The sequence below is a fragment of the Gymnogyps californianus genome, chromosome 4 (assembly GCF_018139145.2).
Source record: "Gymnogyps californianus isolate 813 chromosome 4, ASM1813914v2, whole genome shotgun sequence".
NCBI classification, from domain to species: Eukaryota; Metazoa; Chordata; class Aves; order Accipitriformes; family Cathartidae; genus Gymnogyps; species Gymnogyps californianus.
In genome coordinates this window covers 33,695,897-33,716,254 of record NC_059474.1, presented here as the reverse complement: position 1 = coordinate 33,716,254, position 20,358 = coordinate 33,695,897, and the positions used below count along the sequence as shown (strand labels likewise).

At 35.0% G+C, this 20,358-nt stretch overlaps 1 protein-coding gene across 1 annotated transcript in view; it reads right to left on the bottom strand.

The window, feature by feature from the left end:
* The window catches only part of MICU3 (mitochondrial calcium uptake family member 3), a 58,555-nt gene that overhangs the window by 17,951 nt on the left and 20,246 nt on the right, over nt 1-20,358 (bottom strand). The window contains 6 exon segments of the mRNA XM_050896453.1: nt 1,796-1,896; nt 6,958-7,053; nt 10,333-10,371; nt 11,740-11,811; nt 15,501-15,583; nt 17,593-17,640. Of these exon segments, the coding sequence (XP_050752410.1) occupies nt 1,796-1,896; nt 6,958-7,053; nt 10,333-10,371; nt 11,740-11,811; nt 15,501-15,583; nt 17,593-17,640 (439 nt within the window).

Below are 20,358 nucleotides of genomic sequence, written 5' to 3'. Positions count from 1 at the left end.
AGCACCACGCAGCCACTTCCCCCTTCCCTCTCCCAGTGGGATGGGGAGGAGGAAAGGAAAAAAGTAAAACTTGTGGGTTGAGATAAGAACAATTTAATAACTAAAGTAAAAATAAAAATACACTACTAACTAATAATAATAATTGTAATGAAAAAGAATACAACAAAAAGAAGAAATAACACCCAAGAAAAGACAAGTGATGCACAATGCAATTGCTCACCACCCACTGACTGATGCCAGAGCCGCGCCTCCCGGCCAACTCCCCCCTGTTTATGGAATACCCCTTTGGCTAGTTCAGGTCAGCTGCCCCGGCTCTGCTCCCTCCCAGCTTCTTGCACACCTGCTTGCTGGCAGAGCATGGGAAACTAAAAAATCCTTGGCTTAAGATAAGCGCTACTTAGCAACAACTAAAACATCAGAGTGTTATCAACATTATTCTCACACTAAATCCAAAACACAGCACTGTACCAGCTACTAGGAAGAGAGTTAACTCTGTCCCAGCCGAAACCAGGACAACACCAAAACTGGATAAAGTATAAAACCAGCTACACATAAAAAGGAAATACAAGTTCCCTGATTCTGCTTGATGTCCTAGTTATACAACCAAGGATGAAATCAGCTCTCTGGTCACAGTACTGCACTGGGAGCTCATGTTCATCTGATTATCAACCACGACCTGTAACACTTCCCTGTTACAGGTTCCCAAGAGTTCCCATCCTGTAGACATTGTCTGCAACACTGCTTCCTAATATATAACTTGACTTCTAAGAACTGTGAGGAGCTCAAATCAAAAGGATGTCTAGGCAAAAGTATAAGTGCAAGGTAAACATACAATAGTATTTCCCTCATCAGTCCATAGTTTAATGATTTTTTGAGCTGGTAAAGTAGTGTTGAATAAAACTTGATGGATCCCTCTTTCATGAATATGTCTACTAGGTTTTGACCTCTTTAGAATTCACAACATCTTACAGCAATAGATGGATGTTTTAACTAGATGCCTTTTGAAAAAGTACCTTCTGGTTCTTATTTTGAACTCACATCATGACTTCACTTGATGACACAGCTTTTATATTATGTGAAATACTGAATAATTTATGGCATACATAATTTTAAGGCAAAATATTTTGCAAACATCTGATTGATTAGAACGCACAGTTAAGTGATAAGTATAAAGACAATAGGTATTGGGAGTATTTACTGAGGAAACAATAACCAAACACTGTATCTCTCTCAATCACACAGAAACATACAGTTTTATGGCTCTGTTTTTATGGCACTCTCCCTATATTTTTAAATTCTATTTTAATTGGTGTAATAAATTGAGCCAATAGCTTCAACTGTGTTTTCACTTTTTCCCGAAGAAGCTTGTTCTAAGGTGCCTACACAGTATCTTCAGAAAAATCTTTACATTTAAATATGTCCCTAAGAGCAGAGATGCACACAAAGTTTTTTTTAAAGCACTGACAAACAGAGGAGAAAAATAAAAATAATTCAAAACCAAGAAAAAAGTTCCTACATACCAATAAGGACAGGGTTGGGGTACAACCTCTCCACCTCAAACCAACTACGCACAGAAGTGCTAACAAAATTTGCAAATGCGGCAGCATTAGTACAGGACTTTTTATTGTTGGTCCACTTGTTTTATTTTGCTCTTTGTATATATAACACACACAAAGGGAACATAAACTTTATATACATGTCTGCACAAACTATGTGTATAGTAATATAATAAACATTAATTAGAACAAGCATGCAAGTGGTTTTTCCACAATGAATTAATAAAGTTGAGACTCACCTATAAAAGTCTTCAAAGTTCAGTTCAGCTTTTCCTTTCTTGCCAAAAAAGTGTACAAGCAGTGTAGTATCTGACAGTGAACTTGAAATATCATCAGCACGCTTAAATATTAGAATAAAAAAAAAAAAAGCCATGATTGGATCAGTTACAGAAGTATAATCTGAGAATGCCTGTTATCATAACAGACCTTCTATTAAAAGAGTTTGTGTTTTACGTTCACAGTCTTAAAAAAGACTTTAGTGTTAAAATACATTAAATTAATTTAGTCATGCAATTTTCACACAAAATAGCATTAGGCTGTTAATTGCATTTAGTAGAAAACACTTAAAACAACAATATAATATAATGGAAGCTGCAATGAAGGGGGAAAAAGCATGAAAAATAAAACCAGAAACTCTTGAGGAAAAAAAATGTTCTAGTCAGTTGAGGTAAACCATAAAAGTAACTCCCTTTGTACACAATCTCCTTTCCCTTCTACTATGCAACTACAAAGAAATTAAAGGACATTACTTCATATACTCTTATATTTCAAAATTATTAAGCACGTGATTGTATTCCAAAACCACTCACATTAGTCAGGTGTACTTCATATGATTCTTTTCGTAGCAGATGACTACAGTTTAAATTTTATTGCCCAAATACATTTAAAACAACAGAATTCTAAGAAATTTTGAAATTTGACTCATTCTCTTAAGAATGTTCCTCATCTACTGAGTATGTGGTCCCTGCATCAGACAGGAATCTTTGAACATGTACTAATACTTTTTCCTTAATAAATAACTATCAACTTTGAAGGCACAGAATTAGAACAGTAAAACCAACTAATTTTGACCATTTGTAATAGCAAGAGTTGTAAATAGGAAGACATACATATAAACAGAAGTAACTATCATCTGTGTATAGTGACTGTGCAACATTCCACTTTTTTGCTACATATTCATTACCCTTAACTGTTGTGTACGTGTGTTGATTTTATCTCTTGTACAAAGAAACTCTTGATATACTGAAGAGTTAGAAAAATAATTCAGTAATATAAGACTTTTAAATAAGCCATAGTATTACATCATGGCAATGTCCTTCTGGCATTAACGTGCATCTGCCAACATCTGAAATTCAAAAACTAATGTATTTAGCCTCCTTGCTGTACCTGCCTAGGGAGAACCTTCTGTCTGAGCTCTCATTTTTCTTATAAAGACAAGATCTTATGAAAAGCAAAAAGTGGGAGCCAGTAGTCTCTGCTCTTCCTAGGCAAGCTACCACCCATCAGCAACACCATATTTTTGTGGAAGTGTGCCTGCTGACTCTACTGTTAAAGTACAAAACTGAATACACAGTACAGAAACCTAGTAAGTATTTGGGAGATGTAACAGTACTAATTTATGACCATAATGATAGATTATAAACCTATGGGATTTACTATAAGTATAGAAAACTGTTTATACAGATCTATAAAGATCTGCATATACAAACCTGCAAGCTGCACTCAGAGTCCTTTAAGTCTGACTTTATTTCATAACTGAAGAGGCTATAGATTTATAACACAGAGAAACTCTAAATGAGGAAACTAGGAAGAAATTTTGAACAGTATGCAGTAGTTGAACATCATGTACCATGAAAAACCATGTCATATCTGCATTCTCTGAAATATACTATATTAATTTCAAATTTACATACTGATTTGTAAAAAATGTAAAATGCAATATCTATTAAGAGTATTTATGTATCAACAACAAGGAAAAACATGAGGCAGTAACAACACAAACCCTTTCCTTTCAACATTCAAGAACTAAAGAAATGAGAGAGACACTTCTGTACTTTAGTATAATCAGTTTAGGATTCTCAAGATCGTATTTCATGTACTCTAGCTTCCTCTTTATTCTCATATTCTTCTCCAGGGAGAAATAAGATGACATAGTGTATATATAGGTAGAGAGATATTTCACGTCCCTCAATTAAGACAGCTCTGCTCTTCAAGTGAGCAAACTAATTCAGAAAAGTAATCACTATTTGTCTTTTAATATTGTTATCCTCCACTACAGGACACAATATACTGAAATGCGGATACCCTGATTTCTTATGTCTTTTAAGCAATTAAATCCCTAAGCACATTCAAACAATTTCCCTCAAGTACACTGAAAAGATATCAAATGTTAAATTACAGCCTTTCATCTTGCAAAAACATTTCAAAACCTTAGACTTAGGTTGCATTCACCCATATCTAAAGAACCATTTAAAAAAAATACAATCTGTAAGTCTTTTCACAATTCCCATTTGGTCAGCCTCACTAAATGAAAAAACCCCAAACAAAAACCTCACCCCAGAAACTCAACCCAGTATGCTTCTCTGCAGAATTGCAGGCAACTGAAAACTATTCCTGTGCTCCTTCTGCATTGATAGCATTAAATAAATTCTCTCTCTTAAGGGGTAAGGATAAAAACAAAAGCCATAATCATTTAAAACTATTATTTATTGTTCACAATCAAATGAATTTTGTATTTTAGATCAGTGAAAATGAAATGACCACACCTGTTTCCATATATACAAGTATAAGCCTCTATTTTGATCTAATACATTCTGCACTCATTTAAATGAGAATAAAACCCTGCCTCGTTTCTCTTTACCTTTACACTAACTGTAACACAAATACAGGTAAAGAGGCAAACAGGAGAGACAAGTGTTTCAGTCACCTTATTGGCTTGCTGCATAATGGCAACATCTTTTCTTTTCAATCTCCTAACCTGAAGAGCAGTAAATTATTTTTTTTTAATATTCTGCAAAATCAATTTCAAGCTTTTGATGGAAGAGGGTTGACTAAAAGTAAGTTACACTCACGAGCGATGGTCCACTTGTAGCAACATATTCTGAGAATGAACTATGCATATTGTGCTTTAAATTAATAAGAGCTTTCTTATTGCAAGTCCTTGATTTTTCAATAGTGATAATGAATCTACTGATTTCCAGTTTCATTTAGTAATTTAAGAATAAACCCACAAACTGAATTCAGTGATAACACATTCCAACAGGATGGTGTAGTTGCTAAATTAACAATACTGTAAACTGTCCTAGAAAGAAACTGGATGTGATGAATAAGTTCTCTTCCCTCCAAAGAGACGTTGCAAGTTGACTCCCACAACAACGAACCTTATTTACTCTCCTTTTCAACTTACACAAGGACTTCTCAAAAGGCTATGAAACAACACAGACCCCAGTGTCACCTAGCTTTATGCCACTTTCTTAGTACAGACGGCTATAATATTATGCAGATGTGAGAGTACCTGGGAGAGAGAAGAATATGGATGAAAGCCAGCCAGCTCAAACTTAACGCAGGCAAGATAAAGATGATTATGGTGAGAAGTGGGAAATTGTCAGTGGAGCAAATGCAGGACATGATTTTTCTTCATAATATGATTTACAAATGAGCAGAGAGACTTTTTATACATTTTACAGACAATTTAAATCAATGTTTAGTATAGCTGCTGTTAAGCTTCAATTACATTGTAGTTACAGATATTAGTCTGGAGGCACCAGATGTAAAAAAACCTCTCTCTCTTCAAAGGTGTGTGGAGATTACCAAACTTAAGTCCATCTATACTTGGGACTGAATTCCTTCCAGCTAACTGTAGATTAAGAAGACAGACAATTCAGAAAACTCAGTGCCCCAAGCTCCTTAAATAGTCAATGAAAAGAGCATCCCTTTCTCCCCTTCATGTCTCCCTCAGCTGACTAGACAAGAACACTGATATTCTTTTGGTGGAATAAATAAGGACTAATAACCGGACTAATAGTTCAGGAGCTCATCAATTTAAAAGCAAGGAAAGAAAGGCTGGGTATACTGCTTTATTGCAAGATTATTATGAATGTTTTATTACTATGACTATTGCTATAAATATTGGTATAAAATTCAATTCTGTAACACTACATTTTGTTTTGTTCAAAGGCAAATGAACTCAAGATGAGAGAGGTACAGAGGTGGCCTATTTGATACTTGGGAAATGTAGGTTCTACCTTAAGAGAAAAATCAAAGACCTTGTGGTGTTTAGCCTACGATAATTAAAACTGAGGGCTATGACTGCATTTATAAACACAACCATGAGTAAGAAGATTAACACTAAAGAAGAAAAAGCCCTATGAAAATTAAGGGACAACAGACTGGTATAAAGGGACTATGAGTAAATTTAGCCTGGAAATTAGAGAAAGTCCATCCAAGTCCTCAGGTTATTCAATAGCTTCTGCAGAGGAACAGCAGGGACAAAACACTAATTACTTTTAATATGGCGCACACATTGCTTATGAAGCAACGAAAAAGATTGTTTTACCCTGGAGGTCCGTTTCAGTTCCTTGTTCTTTTCTCATTATGATCCTGCTTATGAAGCATGGGACTTGAGACCAGAGTCAGTGGGGAGTTGCTGTATGTCCTTTAATGCCACAACCACCAGAGCAATCACCCTCACTGTATGGGGCACAGAAAAGCCTAAATGATCTAGTTTCCTGACCCTGTTAAATGATCAATACAAATAAATGTCTTAATTATCTGAAAGCAGATCATGAAACAAGAATCTTATTAGAATTTAAAGCACTATGGAAATTAATTTGACAGCTCAGTGATATTGCTAGTCCTCCATAATGATTGTGCAACATTAAAAAAGATTGATTAATGTTTTGGTTACCTTAAAACATTACTGGTTTGATCCAACAATTAAAACAATCTTTGCATGATACCGTTTTTTTGAAGATAAGCTCTGATAACATACATAAAAAGCACATTAAGGACACAAAGATTAAAAGCTTAAAGAGCTGCAACTCTCATTAAAGTTGTTGTATCACTGGACCAAGCCTAAATGACAACGGTTTCCTGAATTACTTCTCTAACCGAAATATTGTCACTATTAGTGTTGGAAAATGCTTCTTATAGTAAGGACTGAAGAGGACTAGATCTTCCAACTCTTTCAAAAGGTAACTTCGCTTTCACTTGGAAATGACAACTTTCAATCATTGCACTGCACGGAACCAAATCCACTTCATCTGAGAACTTTCAAGTTTTAAAACAAAAGGTAATTAAAAGGAAGAGAAGAAACAAAGTGCATAAAATAGGATAATAATCAGAACAGAAATAAATAAAATAGCAGTCTGTTTATGGACCAGAGACAGAGGTTGTCCTATACCTCCGCAAGGTCCGAAAAGAGTGCTTGGCTTGTGCTACGTCTCAAAGTATCCCAGTAGCTTCTGGGGACAAGGTCCTCTCCTTCTGTTTTAAGAACCTGCAGAAGTTTCAAGAAGCACAATTGTTTGAAAACCAAAGAACAATAAAACAACCGCTTACACACTTCAAAATCTTTTCCAACTGATTTTCAAAAGCATGGCTTGATTCTTCTGCTTCTACACAGAGAAATTTCTACCCAGTCACAGGACACTTTGTAAATGAAAGGAACACCGGTCTATTACAGCTATTTGCTTATTACTCATAACTTGGCTGTGCCAAAAGTATCACCAGACTTGACTTTCCCAAACAAAATAAATTAGAGAAAGCGTAAAGTGAAAATATTTATTAAAAGCACATGTGAAAACGTCCATCTAACCTCAATATTTTGCTGTTGTTTTTTCTAACAACTCTGTTTTGCCAAAAAAATATTAATTTTTGTAGTTATGAAATTTGTTTTCTCATTGGTCAAAATATAAATATCACCATACAACTAGTTATATAAAATTAATTTAATCCAATAATCAGGATGACATCCTTGCACCAATAAAGAAATGCAAAAAAAAAGCCTAACAAGTCCAACTTCAACTGTAACATACTTATCAAGAAAACACTATGCACATCTGATGATCAAACTTACCTTATTTAAACAGAAAATAAGTGCTTAATCTCTCCAAGGAAAATATGCTTACCTTTTTGCTCTGAAATGTTTTATTTTTGGAAGCCTGACAAATCCTCCCTTATTAAAACAGGCCTTCCTTTATCTTGCAATTAGTCTTGGAAGATCTATGCAATACATTTCTTCCCCCACCCCCCCAAGAATCTAGGGGAGGTCCTAAAAACAGCAGAATGCTATTTGAACTTGGTTGGGGTTATTGCAACTGAATGAATTTTCCCCTTTCTCTCCATAAGTTAATATAAACTAGGTCTCCTACTTTCACGGCTCCCCGCTCACGTCCATCTGGGCAGGCAAGACAAAGACAGAATGAGTTTAATCTTCTAACTACAAATGAAAACCATTTTTTTTTGACTCAGCACATACTGTTCTCTTAGAAGATTTACGCTGCTGTGCAATGTGTAAAACCACATTGTTATCATAAAGAATACTGTACAGAGTTGAAGGTTTATTGTCTCTATGTATTCTACATGATGTCAACACATTATATGTACTGCTTCTACAAGTTCTATTACGTACTTCCTCCACTAACCAATTCAACTCAGCCCTTTCTGTAAATTGTCATCAAAGAAACATGACAAACTACCAGGAATTATACCCATGCTTAATGTATATTATACTTTTGTTTCCTTTTCGAAAAATTCTGGTTTTATCTTTCTCTTATTATGGAGTAACAGTTCCTATGTCGTGGCCACAGTATTCTCATATATAACTCCATTCAGTCCTAAATTGTTAAACTGAAATAAATGTGTTTACTTCAGTGCGTACAGGATTAGGTCCTTAGCAGTTTCTCTCTTACACTTATTTATCCCTTTGATGTTTACTGGGTCACGTGAATGAACACCACCTCATTCTTTTATGCATACAATTCTGTAATTATCTATTTTAAGTATTCACTGAATTTGTTCTCTTACTGGAGATGTACTTGGATGCCAATGGAATTAGTACTTCTGGGCGTGCACATTTTATTTTCCTTACATGCATCTCATCATAATTATCATGTTCCGGTTGGCATTTGGCTAGTGAAAGCACTCATGCAACACATGCTGAAGTAGCCTTAACACACAACTGCAGTATGTACCAGAACAGGACTTGAAAGAATTAACCTATGCAAATGAAAATACAAAAATATTTAACCCATTTAAAACATCACTGTATGCACTCTATGGCTTATAGACCTTGACACTTCTCAAAAAATTAGAACTGTTTTGATGGATGAAGTGAGGAGAAGGGCCCAACACAGCACTTTGGACTATTCCAGACATGTTAGGGCTGCATCTCCTTGGTCTTGAGTATCTTCAACTCCCCAGGACATCAAGGGAAACTGAAAAGGCTGCTACACTTCTTGTTTCAGTAGGAGAAACAGAAACCCAAAATAACAGTTTTCTGGGGTGGGGGATTTGTTGTATACTGTGAATTCCTATACATCTGAGTCTCCTTTGCATGGAAATCTCCATTCAGGTAGTAGAAGGGCAGAAAAGGATGGTGCACACCTGGGCATCATCTTGATAAAAGAGTTTGGATGTGGCTGGAGTCTAGAAGGAGATTTTTTTACTAAAGCTGAAAATTATTATATGAGTAGGAAAGCCTAACTAGTTTGGTTTCAGTTTAAAATAGGAGGCAGCACAGGAATATGGCAACCACTGTACAGCATCTTTCACTGCAGTAAAGTCTGATCTAAAATCCATTGAATCATAAGGCCTCACATCTCCTACTACATTGTTCTCACAACATTGCAGCATCTACATCATGTCACTGCACCTTTTCATTCAAGAGACTTCCTTCCTGCATATTGCCCAAATTTTATGTGCTAACTTCACAGGAAATAAATCTGTGCATTCCTGTGAATGATTATATAAAGAAACAGACTTTAAAACTGGAATTTCACTAGTCATCTAATTCTTGTAGGCTCCCTCACTTTGAATATCACAATAATCATACCAAAACAAGTTTAATTCTTCTATTTTAACATCAAATCAATCTTTTTTTACAACAGTTTTACTTCTGCTGTGATCCAAAAATTAATCAGGTTATGATGAAGACATTAAAAAACCCAGAAGATCTCTCTTGCTGATTCTCTCTCCCACTCCTCAGAAATGACTGAAAATAAGTTTACTGTCACCTACATAATACAGGGACTATTTTCTGTAAAATCCTATTCTAGTTCAGCACTGAAAGTTCTTATTTATTTGTTCTGTAAGTGAAGCACAAAAATATAAAAGCTCTCTTCTCGTTTCTTTGGGGGGAGGGGAAAACAAAGAGGTGAAGGACTCATTTGACTAATTATTACTTCACATTATACACAAGGAGACAAGACAGACCTGGATCAAATGACTCACGCAGGATGACTTAATTTACACATACTAATTAAAACCAAGTCTATACTTTCTTAAGATATATTTTGTCCTTTCCCTTAAAAATATTGTTTCTTTCATTTCATATAAATAGAGAGAGCAACCTTTCCTCCTGGTAGGCTTGCCTGTTTCAGAATGCGTGCAACAAGCATGCACAATCTTTTATGCAAGTAAAGATCCATCACATTTTTACTGATTAGCAGAAGTAATTTACTTGATGAAAAAGATAAATGTAGTAAATTTTCTTATAGCATATTATTTCACCTCACTGGTGAAGACTGCATAAATTGAAAATAATTAGAGTACATACACTGTTAGTAGAAGTATGATATCCATAAAGTTGAAGACGCTGACATACAGCAAAAACGGGCCAAGCCAAGTATCACATGTCAGAATGAAGCCAAAAGAAGGGAGGGGGGGAAAAAAAAAAAAAAAGACAACAGAATAGGTTAAGACAAGCAAATCTTTACTTTACATATTATTAGATTTTTTTGATTGTTTTTAAAATGACAGTGAAGAAAAAATGGCTTATCTTCAATCTCATTCTTCAAATTTTCAAAAGAGAAGTACAGAGTTGCAGAGATTACTCTCAGGAGAAATGTTCCATTTTGCAATCTTTACTTTTTCCAAAAGCTCTTCCTTTGGGTGTAAGTTTCCTTTGTTCAGAATAAACAGTGTGTAAGAGATTCAACAATTGACCTACAGTTTTGAAAAGTTGAGAAGGATAGGTCTCTCTGGGTGGGAAGAAAAGGCCCCTTTTTATGCTCAGGGAAGGTTTAAAAAGTATTAATTCTTGAAATTCAAACTTCCTATGGTTTCAGGGACAAAGATCTGCTGAGATCAAGCATCTATGGTCCCAAAAGGATAATGGGCACTATGAGAAGCTTTGCATATATGTCAAAATGTTTCTTATAATAAGGACTTTTTGCCATAAATATCCAAATTGCAAATTAACATGTTTCTTCTGCTGTGGGCTTGACAGAGACTTGTCCCTGATTTTTACTTGTCCAACAGTAAAATAAGTTCCTGCTACTGCTGCCATCCTCCAGACGAACCACCACAGACTTGCCTATTTCTGACTTACCTTTCTTATGCACATAAGAAATGCAAATTTGACATTATATAAGAATGAATATTCAATACTCCACAAAAATCTATTCAGATAATATAAACAACTAAAAACATTTTGCATTGGTCGTAAGCAGTATTTAAGAAAAAAATTAAATTTGAATATAAAATCTAAGTTCACTTGTAACATTTCATCAGCTATTTTAAAACTACTATGTTAATAACAAGCATCAGGATCAGTATGTATACATGAATGGCTTCAGTTAGTTATGAAAGCAGAAGTATAGTTTGGTCTTGCCACTGAGATCTCTCACTCTTACAGACAATAACACTAGGTCATTACTATTCTTTTTTTCCTAGATTTATGGACTCCAAATGGAACAAATGCTACTGTCATAATACGTAATACAGTATTTAAATATTAATTTTACCTTTCTATAGACCACTTAAATATTTTTTTTCAATAACTGCAGTTTAGGCTAAATATTGTTTTTTTCTATATATAAAGTTATGCATATTCTTTTAATGATATGAATTTATTGTTTAAAAAAAAATTGAAAGTGATTAGTGAAATATATAAACACACAATTTGTCCTACATCGAAGAAGAAAAACCCACTAACAGCTGCAACTGTTCTAATTTTACTTACCAGCATTGCACGTTTTTCTTCATCTCCTTTTCTTTCTCTCTTCTCATTTTTTTTCCTGAAAATCTCTTGTAGCTAAAAACCAAACCATTTTGTTCTTACTTAGTTTTCAGGCTATTTCACATGCATAACAATCATTCATCATGAGGAATGCTGCAAACAGTATTAAAATGTAGTTCTTTACTAAAATATCAGTATTTCAATGATGCTTTATTGCTCATATTCATGCCTTCATGTTCATTCTGTGACCTCAACCATCACACAGAAAGGACAAAGGAAATATTTTTTCCACAAAGTAAGGCTAGTAATTCTATTTGGGAGCACAATACTAAGAACATCCTGTTTCGCTTTACATTTTAGCCAATCCAGCCTATACAAAAAGGGGGAGTTCTAGCCTTTTTCATCACCTCTAGGCACATCCTTTCTTGTTGGGTACTAATTAGTATCTGTGTGGCTATGTAGTCAGCTGGATCAATCTTTTTTTTAAACTAACAATCTTATTGCTAGTTTCCAACCAGATCAGTTCTTATTCCTGCTGGCACAAGGGAGGGGTGGAAACACCTGGTGGGGGTGAAACATTCCCCTTCAGCAGCAACAAACTACTACTCCAGAGTAATTTATCAAGTACCCTTTTTTTTCAAGTCTGTTCAAAGAATACCTTCAGGTCTTGTAAAATACCCCTTTCACAACTTTCTCTACATTAAGAGCTTTAAACGTGACTTCTGAGAAAACCTCAAATACAAGATTTAAAACATACAGATTCTTAAGCATATTTATTTTTTGAAATTATGAAGTCTTTAGAGTAAGAACTGGTCTGTACTTATCTTTCTTTGTAAGTACCTGTTTTATTTAGATATTTTTATTTATAGTAATACTTATTAATATTCCCAAACCATTAGAAAAAAGTGTCACAGTGTTTACTCTTCACAGCAAGAAAGAGCAGTATTAACTATGATGCCATCTATATCTCTACCAGTGAACTTCAGCTTTTCAAAAATTGCATGTGAAAATATTGTACTGCCACTTGTAGCATTTGCTAATCTCAAAGTGAGCTGGGAAAAGAATAAACGCTGTGGCTGACAAATTTGTCCTATCTAGAATATGGTATTTTCAGAATCAAACATCATGGCATACAGACACAATTGTGGCAGTCGTTTCAAAGACCCGATTTTACCTACCAGAAGTCTGTTAAAAACCTGATACTGTAATGACACACACACAGAGCTCCCCAGGGATCAGAATGTGAAAGATAAAGTGTGTGCGATACATTCTGCAAGCAAATTTTCCAAATTTAATTTCAGAACACCATACTTCAGAGAAGGCAAATGACTAAGACAAAAGGATCAGCAAGCTCTACTGCAGGGGTATGACAACACTGAAATAAATTAATACAGTGTTTAGCGATTAAATAGCAAACGCATTTATAAATAACGTTTTATGAATTTCCAAAATTGACTACTGTGTTCTGGAATTGCCTATAAGGCAAACACAGACCAGAATATTGTGTGTGTCACTGTAACTATTTTTGAGTATGGGATCAATTTACAGACCTTGGTATGTTTTTTCTAATTTTTTGCAAACCTACAGACACAAATTACTGTAACCTATGCTGACAAGGAAAGACATGATAGGACATTTAGCTGGATGGCCTAGAATATTACACAGTTTGCAACCCAAAACTGTGGAAAGAAGAAAGGTAAATGAAGAGAGAGAAGTAGAAAGAAAATACCTTGTGAAAAGTGAAGTGACAAGCTATCACATAGGAGAGAAAAGTGGCAGTAATTGAAAAACCAAAAAAGACTGGTAAAAAGCAATGCATCCTTGGATGTATCTCCCCTGCCACACAGGCAAAGGGAGTAGGATTCTATTGCATTCATCATTAAAGCACTTGCTAAACTGCTGGAAATGGATCTTTTGTTCAGAAGGAGTGCTATAGGATACCAGTGAGTAGAAAAGCAAATGCAAAAAAGGATCTAGGAGTACTTTCATAGGAACATTGTTTGAAACAGGATAATGAGATTGACTGCTGAAAGCAGCAAAAACAAGATCTCCTGTAACAAGGCAACACAATCCTTCTGTTGCCTGACCTCACCCCTAAGACATAAGCAAAGAGGAAAGCACAAACACCATGGAATTAGTTTACAAAAACACTAAAGCTGTTATCAGAAAAATTAAGTATTTTTCAACTCTTCACTACAAGTACCTTTCTCTTCAAGAATCACGTAACGTGATCCCTACACCAATCTCTTCAAAGTCTCTTTATATGCAAAACTGAACTATACTTCCAATTTTATGATAGTTGGCTGTAATCAATGGGGAAGTATTTTGCAAATGCTGGATATAGTTCATCTGGCAACACAGTCTCCTGCTTCCAGGCACACAGGAGATGATGCATACCCAAGCAAGGTGAGTACAGATGCCAAATGTATGTTCTGGGGCCAGGTCTATCACAGCTGCAGCATCACTGAATCAACTTTTATTTTCATATTTACTTTTTTTTACACAGATATTATCTATCTACCTACCTACCTATCTTAGTCTTTCTCACTTCAGATCTAACATTCTGACTTATGAGTTTTGATCTAATTTTTGAAGGGTCACTGACACGGTAATCAAGCAGAGTTAGGGTCAGGTTTAATCTATACAAATCTGTTAAATACAATAACAGGTGGAAAACAGTATATCTAATGTTTGAAAATTCTCCTTTCTTTCTTCTGTCCACCAAGTCTGGTAACAGAAAAAGAAGAAGAAGGAGAAATTTTTATCAGGGACCATGACAGAGAACAAATAAAAAGCAGTGTGTGAAGAGGACTATAAAAGCACAGTTAGAAAGAAAGATGCAATATCCATAATTAAATGTTGTCCTTGCTCCCCGCCTTATATACTTATTTGATTTCATTTTCAGCATCAGTTTCTGAAAGACAAAGCCTCCTGCTTCAATTTCCTCCCACTTAGCTGTTGTAATGCAAGCCTTTTTTTTTTTTTTTTAAAAAGTTGTCAGTCTATTCCACCACATTCTGTTTTATTGAATCATGAAAGACCTTTTTTTTTGTTGTTGTTCTTCGTCTATTTTTCCTTTGGCCAATTAATCCAATGTTTGCTGGCTTTTTCCCCCGACTGGAGGAGACGGTTATTAGGAATTAGCAAATATAAGGATGTGTACATTTAATATTAGAATACAAAGAAATGATCAGCATGCCACAATTTGCAAGTGGTGACAGCTTCCAAAATAAATGAGACCAGTTCTGCTTAAGCTATGCCACCAGAAAACAAGCCCCCCAGATCTCAGGTCTCACTTCCTTGAAAAGGAGAATTGAGGGAAGTTCAGTGTGTTGAGGACAGTTTCTTTCACATTTCCGTTTTCTTTAGGACAAAGTGAAGAGGTCCCCCAGGAAAAGAATCTTTCACAAGTCCCTCCATCATTACGGCAATTAAATAATTCTGCTTACCACTGATACAGCAATATTACTTTAATAGCCTAATTATCTGTGAATGTAGTAGGAATTAAAAAGATCCAGAATAAAAACTGGAATTAAGCTTCAAAAATCATTATATACAATGCACTGTGCACTGTAATAAGGAGCTACTATTTACAATTTACATTACATTTACTATTTACATTAAATAAGGCAAATAAACAACTACATTCAGTGAAGAATAGCTCATGTTCTCATGATTATTGACATCATCATGAGTCTCAATCCAGATAAAAAAAATGAATTTCAAGATTACAAAAAATATTCAAAGACTGAAAATACACATACCACTAAGAATTCCTTTTTGTCCACCATCTCATTGCCATCAGTATCAAACATGTTGAAAGCGATTCTAAAACCTGCATGTGGCTCTGCCAAAAAAAAACCCATTCAATTATTTATTTGCTTGGAAATAAAGCAAATATAAAACTCTAAGAAATTATTTGGTGTCTGTTTATAAAAGCCATATCCTCAACTAATATAAATTAGTACATTTGTGTACATAGTAAATGCAAATCATAACATCTGTAAAACAATATTATCCATATTATGAAAATAGAAGGCATGCTCACAAATTCATAGATTAGGGGAAATAGACAGTAGAAATAGAACATGAAATATCCAAGAAAAATATCTCACAGTAATGGCTGGCTGGGTAGTTAAGAGTGTTAGTTCATAACTAGAGTCCATTTTATGTTACAAAACACAAATCGGTAGAAAATAAATTTTCTATGAAAACACAGTGTTCTAAAAGACACTTTAAAAAGTTTTGCAAAGAAGGTACAGGATGCAACTTCTGGTCAAAACAAATGATGTGTTGAAAGGGACCCAGAATTTTCTTGTTTACATGCTTAGAGTCATTGAAATTTGAAATCAGGTTAGAATTTTAAATTATTTCCGAAACATGGAGACTTTGAAGGTAACTGAAAGTGTAGCCTTTAGGCAACATTTTGGTGATACTCAATGATTTGCAATATGGATGAATTATCGCCAAAAGTTGGTCCAGGTAACAAAAAAATGATGTAAGAATATCCATCGATCCAGCAGTTAGGGATTGTAAGGGTTCAGGGTCAAGTTCCTGCTCTGATTCATAGTAAGAATCCAGATCATATCTGAAAAAAACCCTCATGAATCCAATAGAAATGTTTTAACTACATACAAATGAAAGGCAAGTAAAACACTTTGCTCCTTCCCAAAAACCACCTCTTAAAATATCAAAACAAAGCCTGTATCAGGCATAGTTTACTCTAAGTTATTCTACTTTGGTTTTATGGGTGGTAGAAGAATAAGTATTCAATTTTGTTAGTGTTTTCTAACATAAATAAACATTTACTTTAGTTTGACAGATTTTATATTTTATCCTTGTCTCATTGATGTCACCCATTATGCACTAATAGGTGAAACAAACCAGTAATAATGTATATCTTTCTCTTCTCCCTCTATTCAGCATCCTTTCTGAACTTCAGTAAATTCAGCTAGAAATTTTGTAGGAATTTCAAAGAAGAAAAATTTAAACTCTTAACTGGGGTTTAGCTGAAGTGTATGGCTCAACTTTCTCAACAGCCAGTAAAAGGTGTTCTAGATAATAAAGCACTTAAATAAAAACACAAGATTCCAGTAGGACAGGAGAGGTTCAAATAAACACAGAGGTGCATGATACATTTTTTTCCATATTGGGATATGCAGGTGTCATGGTTTAACCCCAGCCAGCAACTAAGCACCATGCAGCCCCTCACCCCTCCTCCTTCCCAGTGGGATGGGGAGGAGGATCGGGAAAAAAAAAAGTAAAACTTGTGGGTTGAGATCAGAACACTTTAATAACTAAAGTAAAATAAAATATAATACTATCTAAGAATAATAGTAATATAATAATAATAATTGTAATGAAAAGGAATATAACAAAAAAAAGAGAAATAAAACCCAAGAAAAGACAAGTGATGCACAATGCAATTGCTCACCACCCACTGACCGACGGCTCAGCAGTGATCCACCCCTCCCAGCCAACTCCCCCTGTTTATATACTGGGCATGATGTTCCATGGTATGGAATATCCCTTTGGCTAGTTCAGGTCAGCTGCCCCGGCTATGCTCCCTCCCAGCTTCTTGCACACCTGCTTGCTGGCAGAGCATGGGAAACTGAAAAGTCCTTGGCTTAAGATAAGCGCTACTTAGCAACAACTAAAACATCAGCATGTTATCAACATTATTCTCACACTAAATCCAAAACACAGCACTGCACCAGCTACTAAGAAGAAAATTAACTCTATCCCAGCTGAAACCAGGACAGCTGGGGGGGAAGAGTTTTGTAACATACAGCAATAGATTCAGAGCTTAGAAATTTGTAAGGAAGTTTTTGGGTTTTTTTCTCCAAAAATACTTACTTGTTAAAATACATAAGAGGAATAAATATTCTGTGTAAGATATCACACCTGGAGACAAAAAAAAAGTTATGCCATATTAGTTTCACCTTGTTTTCACATCCTAAAATTGAAAATATTAAATGCCTGTATAAGAAGGAGAATTTTTGTGCATATGCATATTCATATTCATGTGCATGTGACTCTATTCAACCTGGTCAATGAGTTATTTGTCTAAAATATTGATCTATGGGGTGGGTTTTTTTGTTTGGGTTCGTTTTTGAGTATTTTAGGGGAGGAATACATTAAATATGGCAAATAAGCAACTACAGTCAGTGGAGAATGGCTCATTAAACAGAAGCTGGCTAGATTCTTAGAGGCTAATATAAATGATTTATTTGATTTTCTTTCTGAAAACTCCACAAGTAATTCATGACAACACTCTCTAACAGTATGAGAACATTTACTCTGAGAACATTAATAGTGCTCCCTCCTGATACGTACCGTTTGAATACAGTTCTTGACTTTAATATATGCTTTGTAAGTACATGTCCTATATTAATTGAAAACTTGGCCTCATGTTACTTATAAAAGCATAGATTTGGGCTTTTGTCTTTACATGCACATTTTCATAATCATCACCTGAAATTTATATTAAAACTCTTACTAAATGAATGTGTAAACTTTGTTAAATATTTTTAAAGCCTGTTAGTGACATTTGTACTATCTCTTCTTCTACATTCAGAAGATCTGTAAGGAATACATTCTAAGCTTTTTGTCTTTCGTAGATGTCAAAAGACAATCACAGTGTGGAATGGCACTTCCTTGTCTCTTCAGAACTGATTAAGGCAAAATTTAAATTAGAGCTGAAGTCAATATCCAAATAGTACGTCTGGTACCATAAGCTGTACTTCTGCTTTTCTAGCTCTGGGGTAAAGAGATAACCTTGCAGAATGCCCATAGTACCAATGAAGAGAAGCATCTTACAGTTCAGTAAGAACTGAAAACAATGACTTGCAGCTCTCCCAACAGCCCTTAGCTCTAATGATCTTCAAGGCTGAACTAGCAAAACTGGTTCCTGATTTCTAACCGATTGATTTTGTCTGTCCTCCAAAACCAAAAGTGTTAAGTCAGTCCACAATATTAGACTATTTCAAAAGAGTAAAAAAAAAAGTATTTAGATGCCTGAGAGTAAAGATGTCTATCAGCTGGGATTTTCAAAAGTTGCTGGCTGTCTCCTTGATTTCAGTCCAAGTCAGGTGCAAAAGTTTTTAGAAAAACAGACACATCTTTGGATGTTTAAATATCTTTTAAAATCTGACTTAACTGAATATGTGACAAACTATGTAAATAGTCATCTGAATTTTTTTCACTGAAAAACCTGTACCATTAAAGCTCAAAACATTGTATCATTCATGTGGATTTTACAATTATTGAACACATTTAACATCGGCACTTCCAACACTGCCAAAGTAAGAAACTTTGGCATTTTCTACTAATATTTACAGCACAAAAAGTTCTAAATTAATTCTGTCCTGAAATAATACTCTGGAGTGACTTTCTGTCCTCTTGTATAGCTGAGATATGAAAATCTCAGCTATATTTCTCTTGGATGTGTCCAAATGTCCAAATGCCTCCCCAAACCTTCAATCATACAACATTCATCCCTAAAAACCAATTGTCCTGAAAGAGGAGCACCTTCAAGAGAATCAGGTCTCCTATCCTCAAACATAAAAGAAAAAATAACCAACAACAGAGATCTCCACAGATATCACAGAGATTGGAGTATAAAGGCCATACAAAAGAAAGGCCGTTAACTAAACTGTCTTTGGAACCAAATCACATACTAGAAAGAATCACTAAACCCCTCAACCTTTACCAGCTGAAACGTTGCCCTCCCGACTTCCATTCATGGAAAAAAAAGATATTTTCCCACTTTTTGATCCAAGAGCAAATTTAGGCCTTCAGAACCAAGATTTTACTACTGCTAGTAGATCTAGTTCAGAAGGCTACTAAGTATTTTTAATACCACCTGCTCTTTTCCTCAATTTACACATAGCTCCACACTGAAGATTAGCAAAGATTAAATGCAGGCATTTAAGTAACGCATGCTCTATGCTTTATCTTCTTGATTTTATACAGCAGCTTGCAGAAATTAGTTTTCAAAGGCCTGCTTGAATCTGTTTGGACAAGCAGCTATCAAGAAATCAGATACCTCAAAGGTTCTCATTCAGTGATGTAAAACGTTCTTTAATAGCCAGTCAATAAATGTAAATATGTATTTTTGTTTGTTTGATGACATCTTCTTTGTTGTAAAACAGAGGAAGAAAGTGCAATTGTCAACTAGTCCATCACAGGTATGAAGAGAGCAATATAAAAGGCCTTGAAAGTGTTCTCTCCTTTTGTTTGTACTGGTATATTTTAGCTGTAGACAGACAGTTCTGGTTGATTGCTCAGAGTGTTATGGGAGAGAGGCTCTGAAATGACGACTGAACAGAAAAAAAAGCTTACACTAACATCAGAAAGAAGAGAGGGAGGTCACTCAAGGGTAAACATAAAAATAAAACTTAAGGGCAACTGGCATAAATCTATGTGGATCACCTGATTTAAATGAACCCATGGCAAAATAAATGAACGTAGGCTTTTGCTACTTGCTTCATATTAAAATGTGCATGTTTTAAAGAAAATGAGTAAATTAATAAATAACCCCCCCCACTAAATTAGAATTAAGGAGATCTGAATTCTATTCCCATTCCTTTCACTGGCTTACTGAATGACCTTATCAGTCAT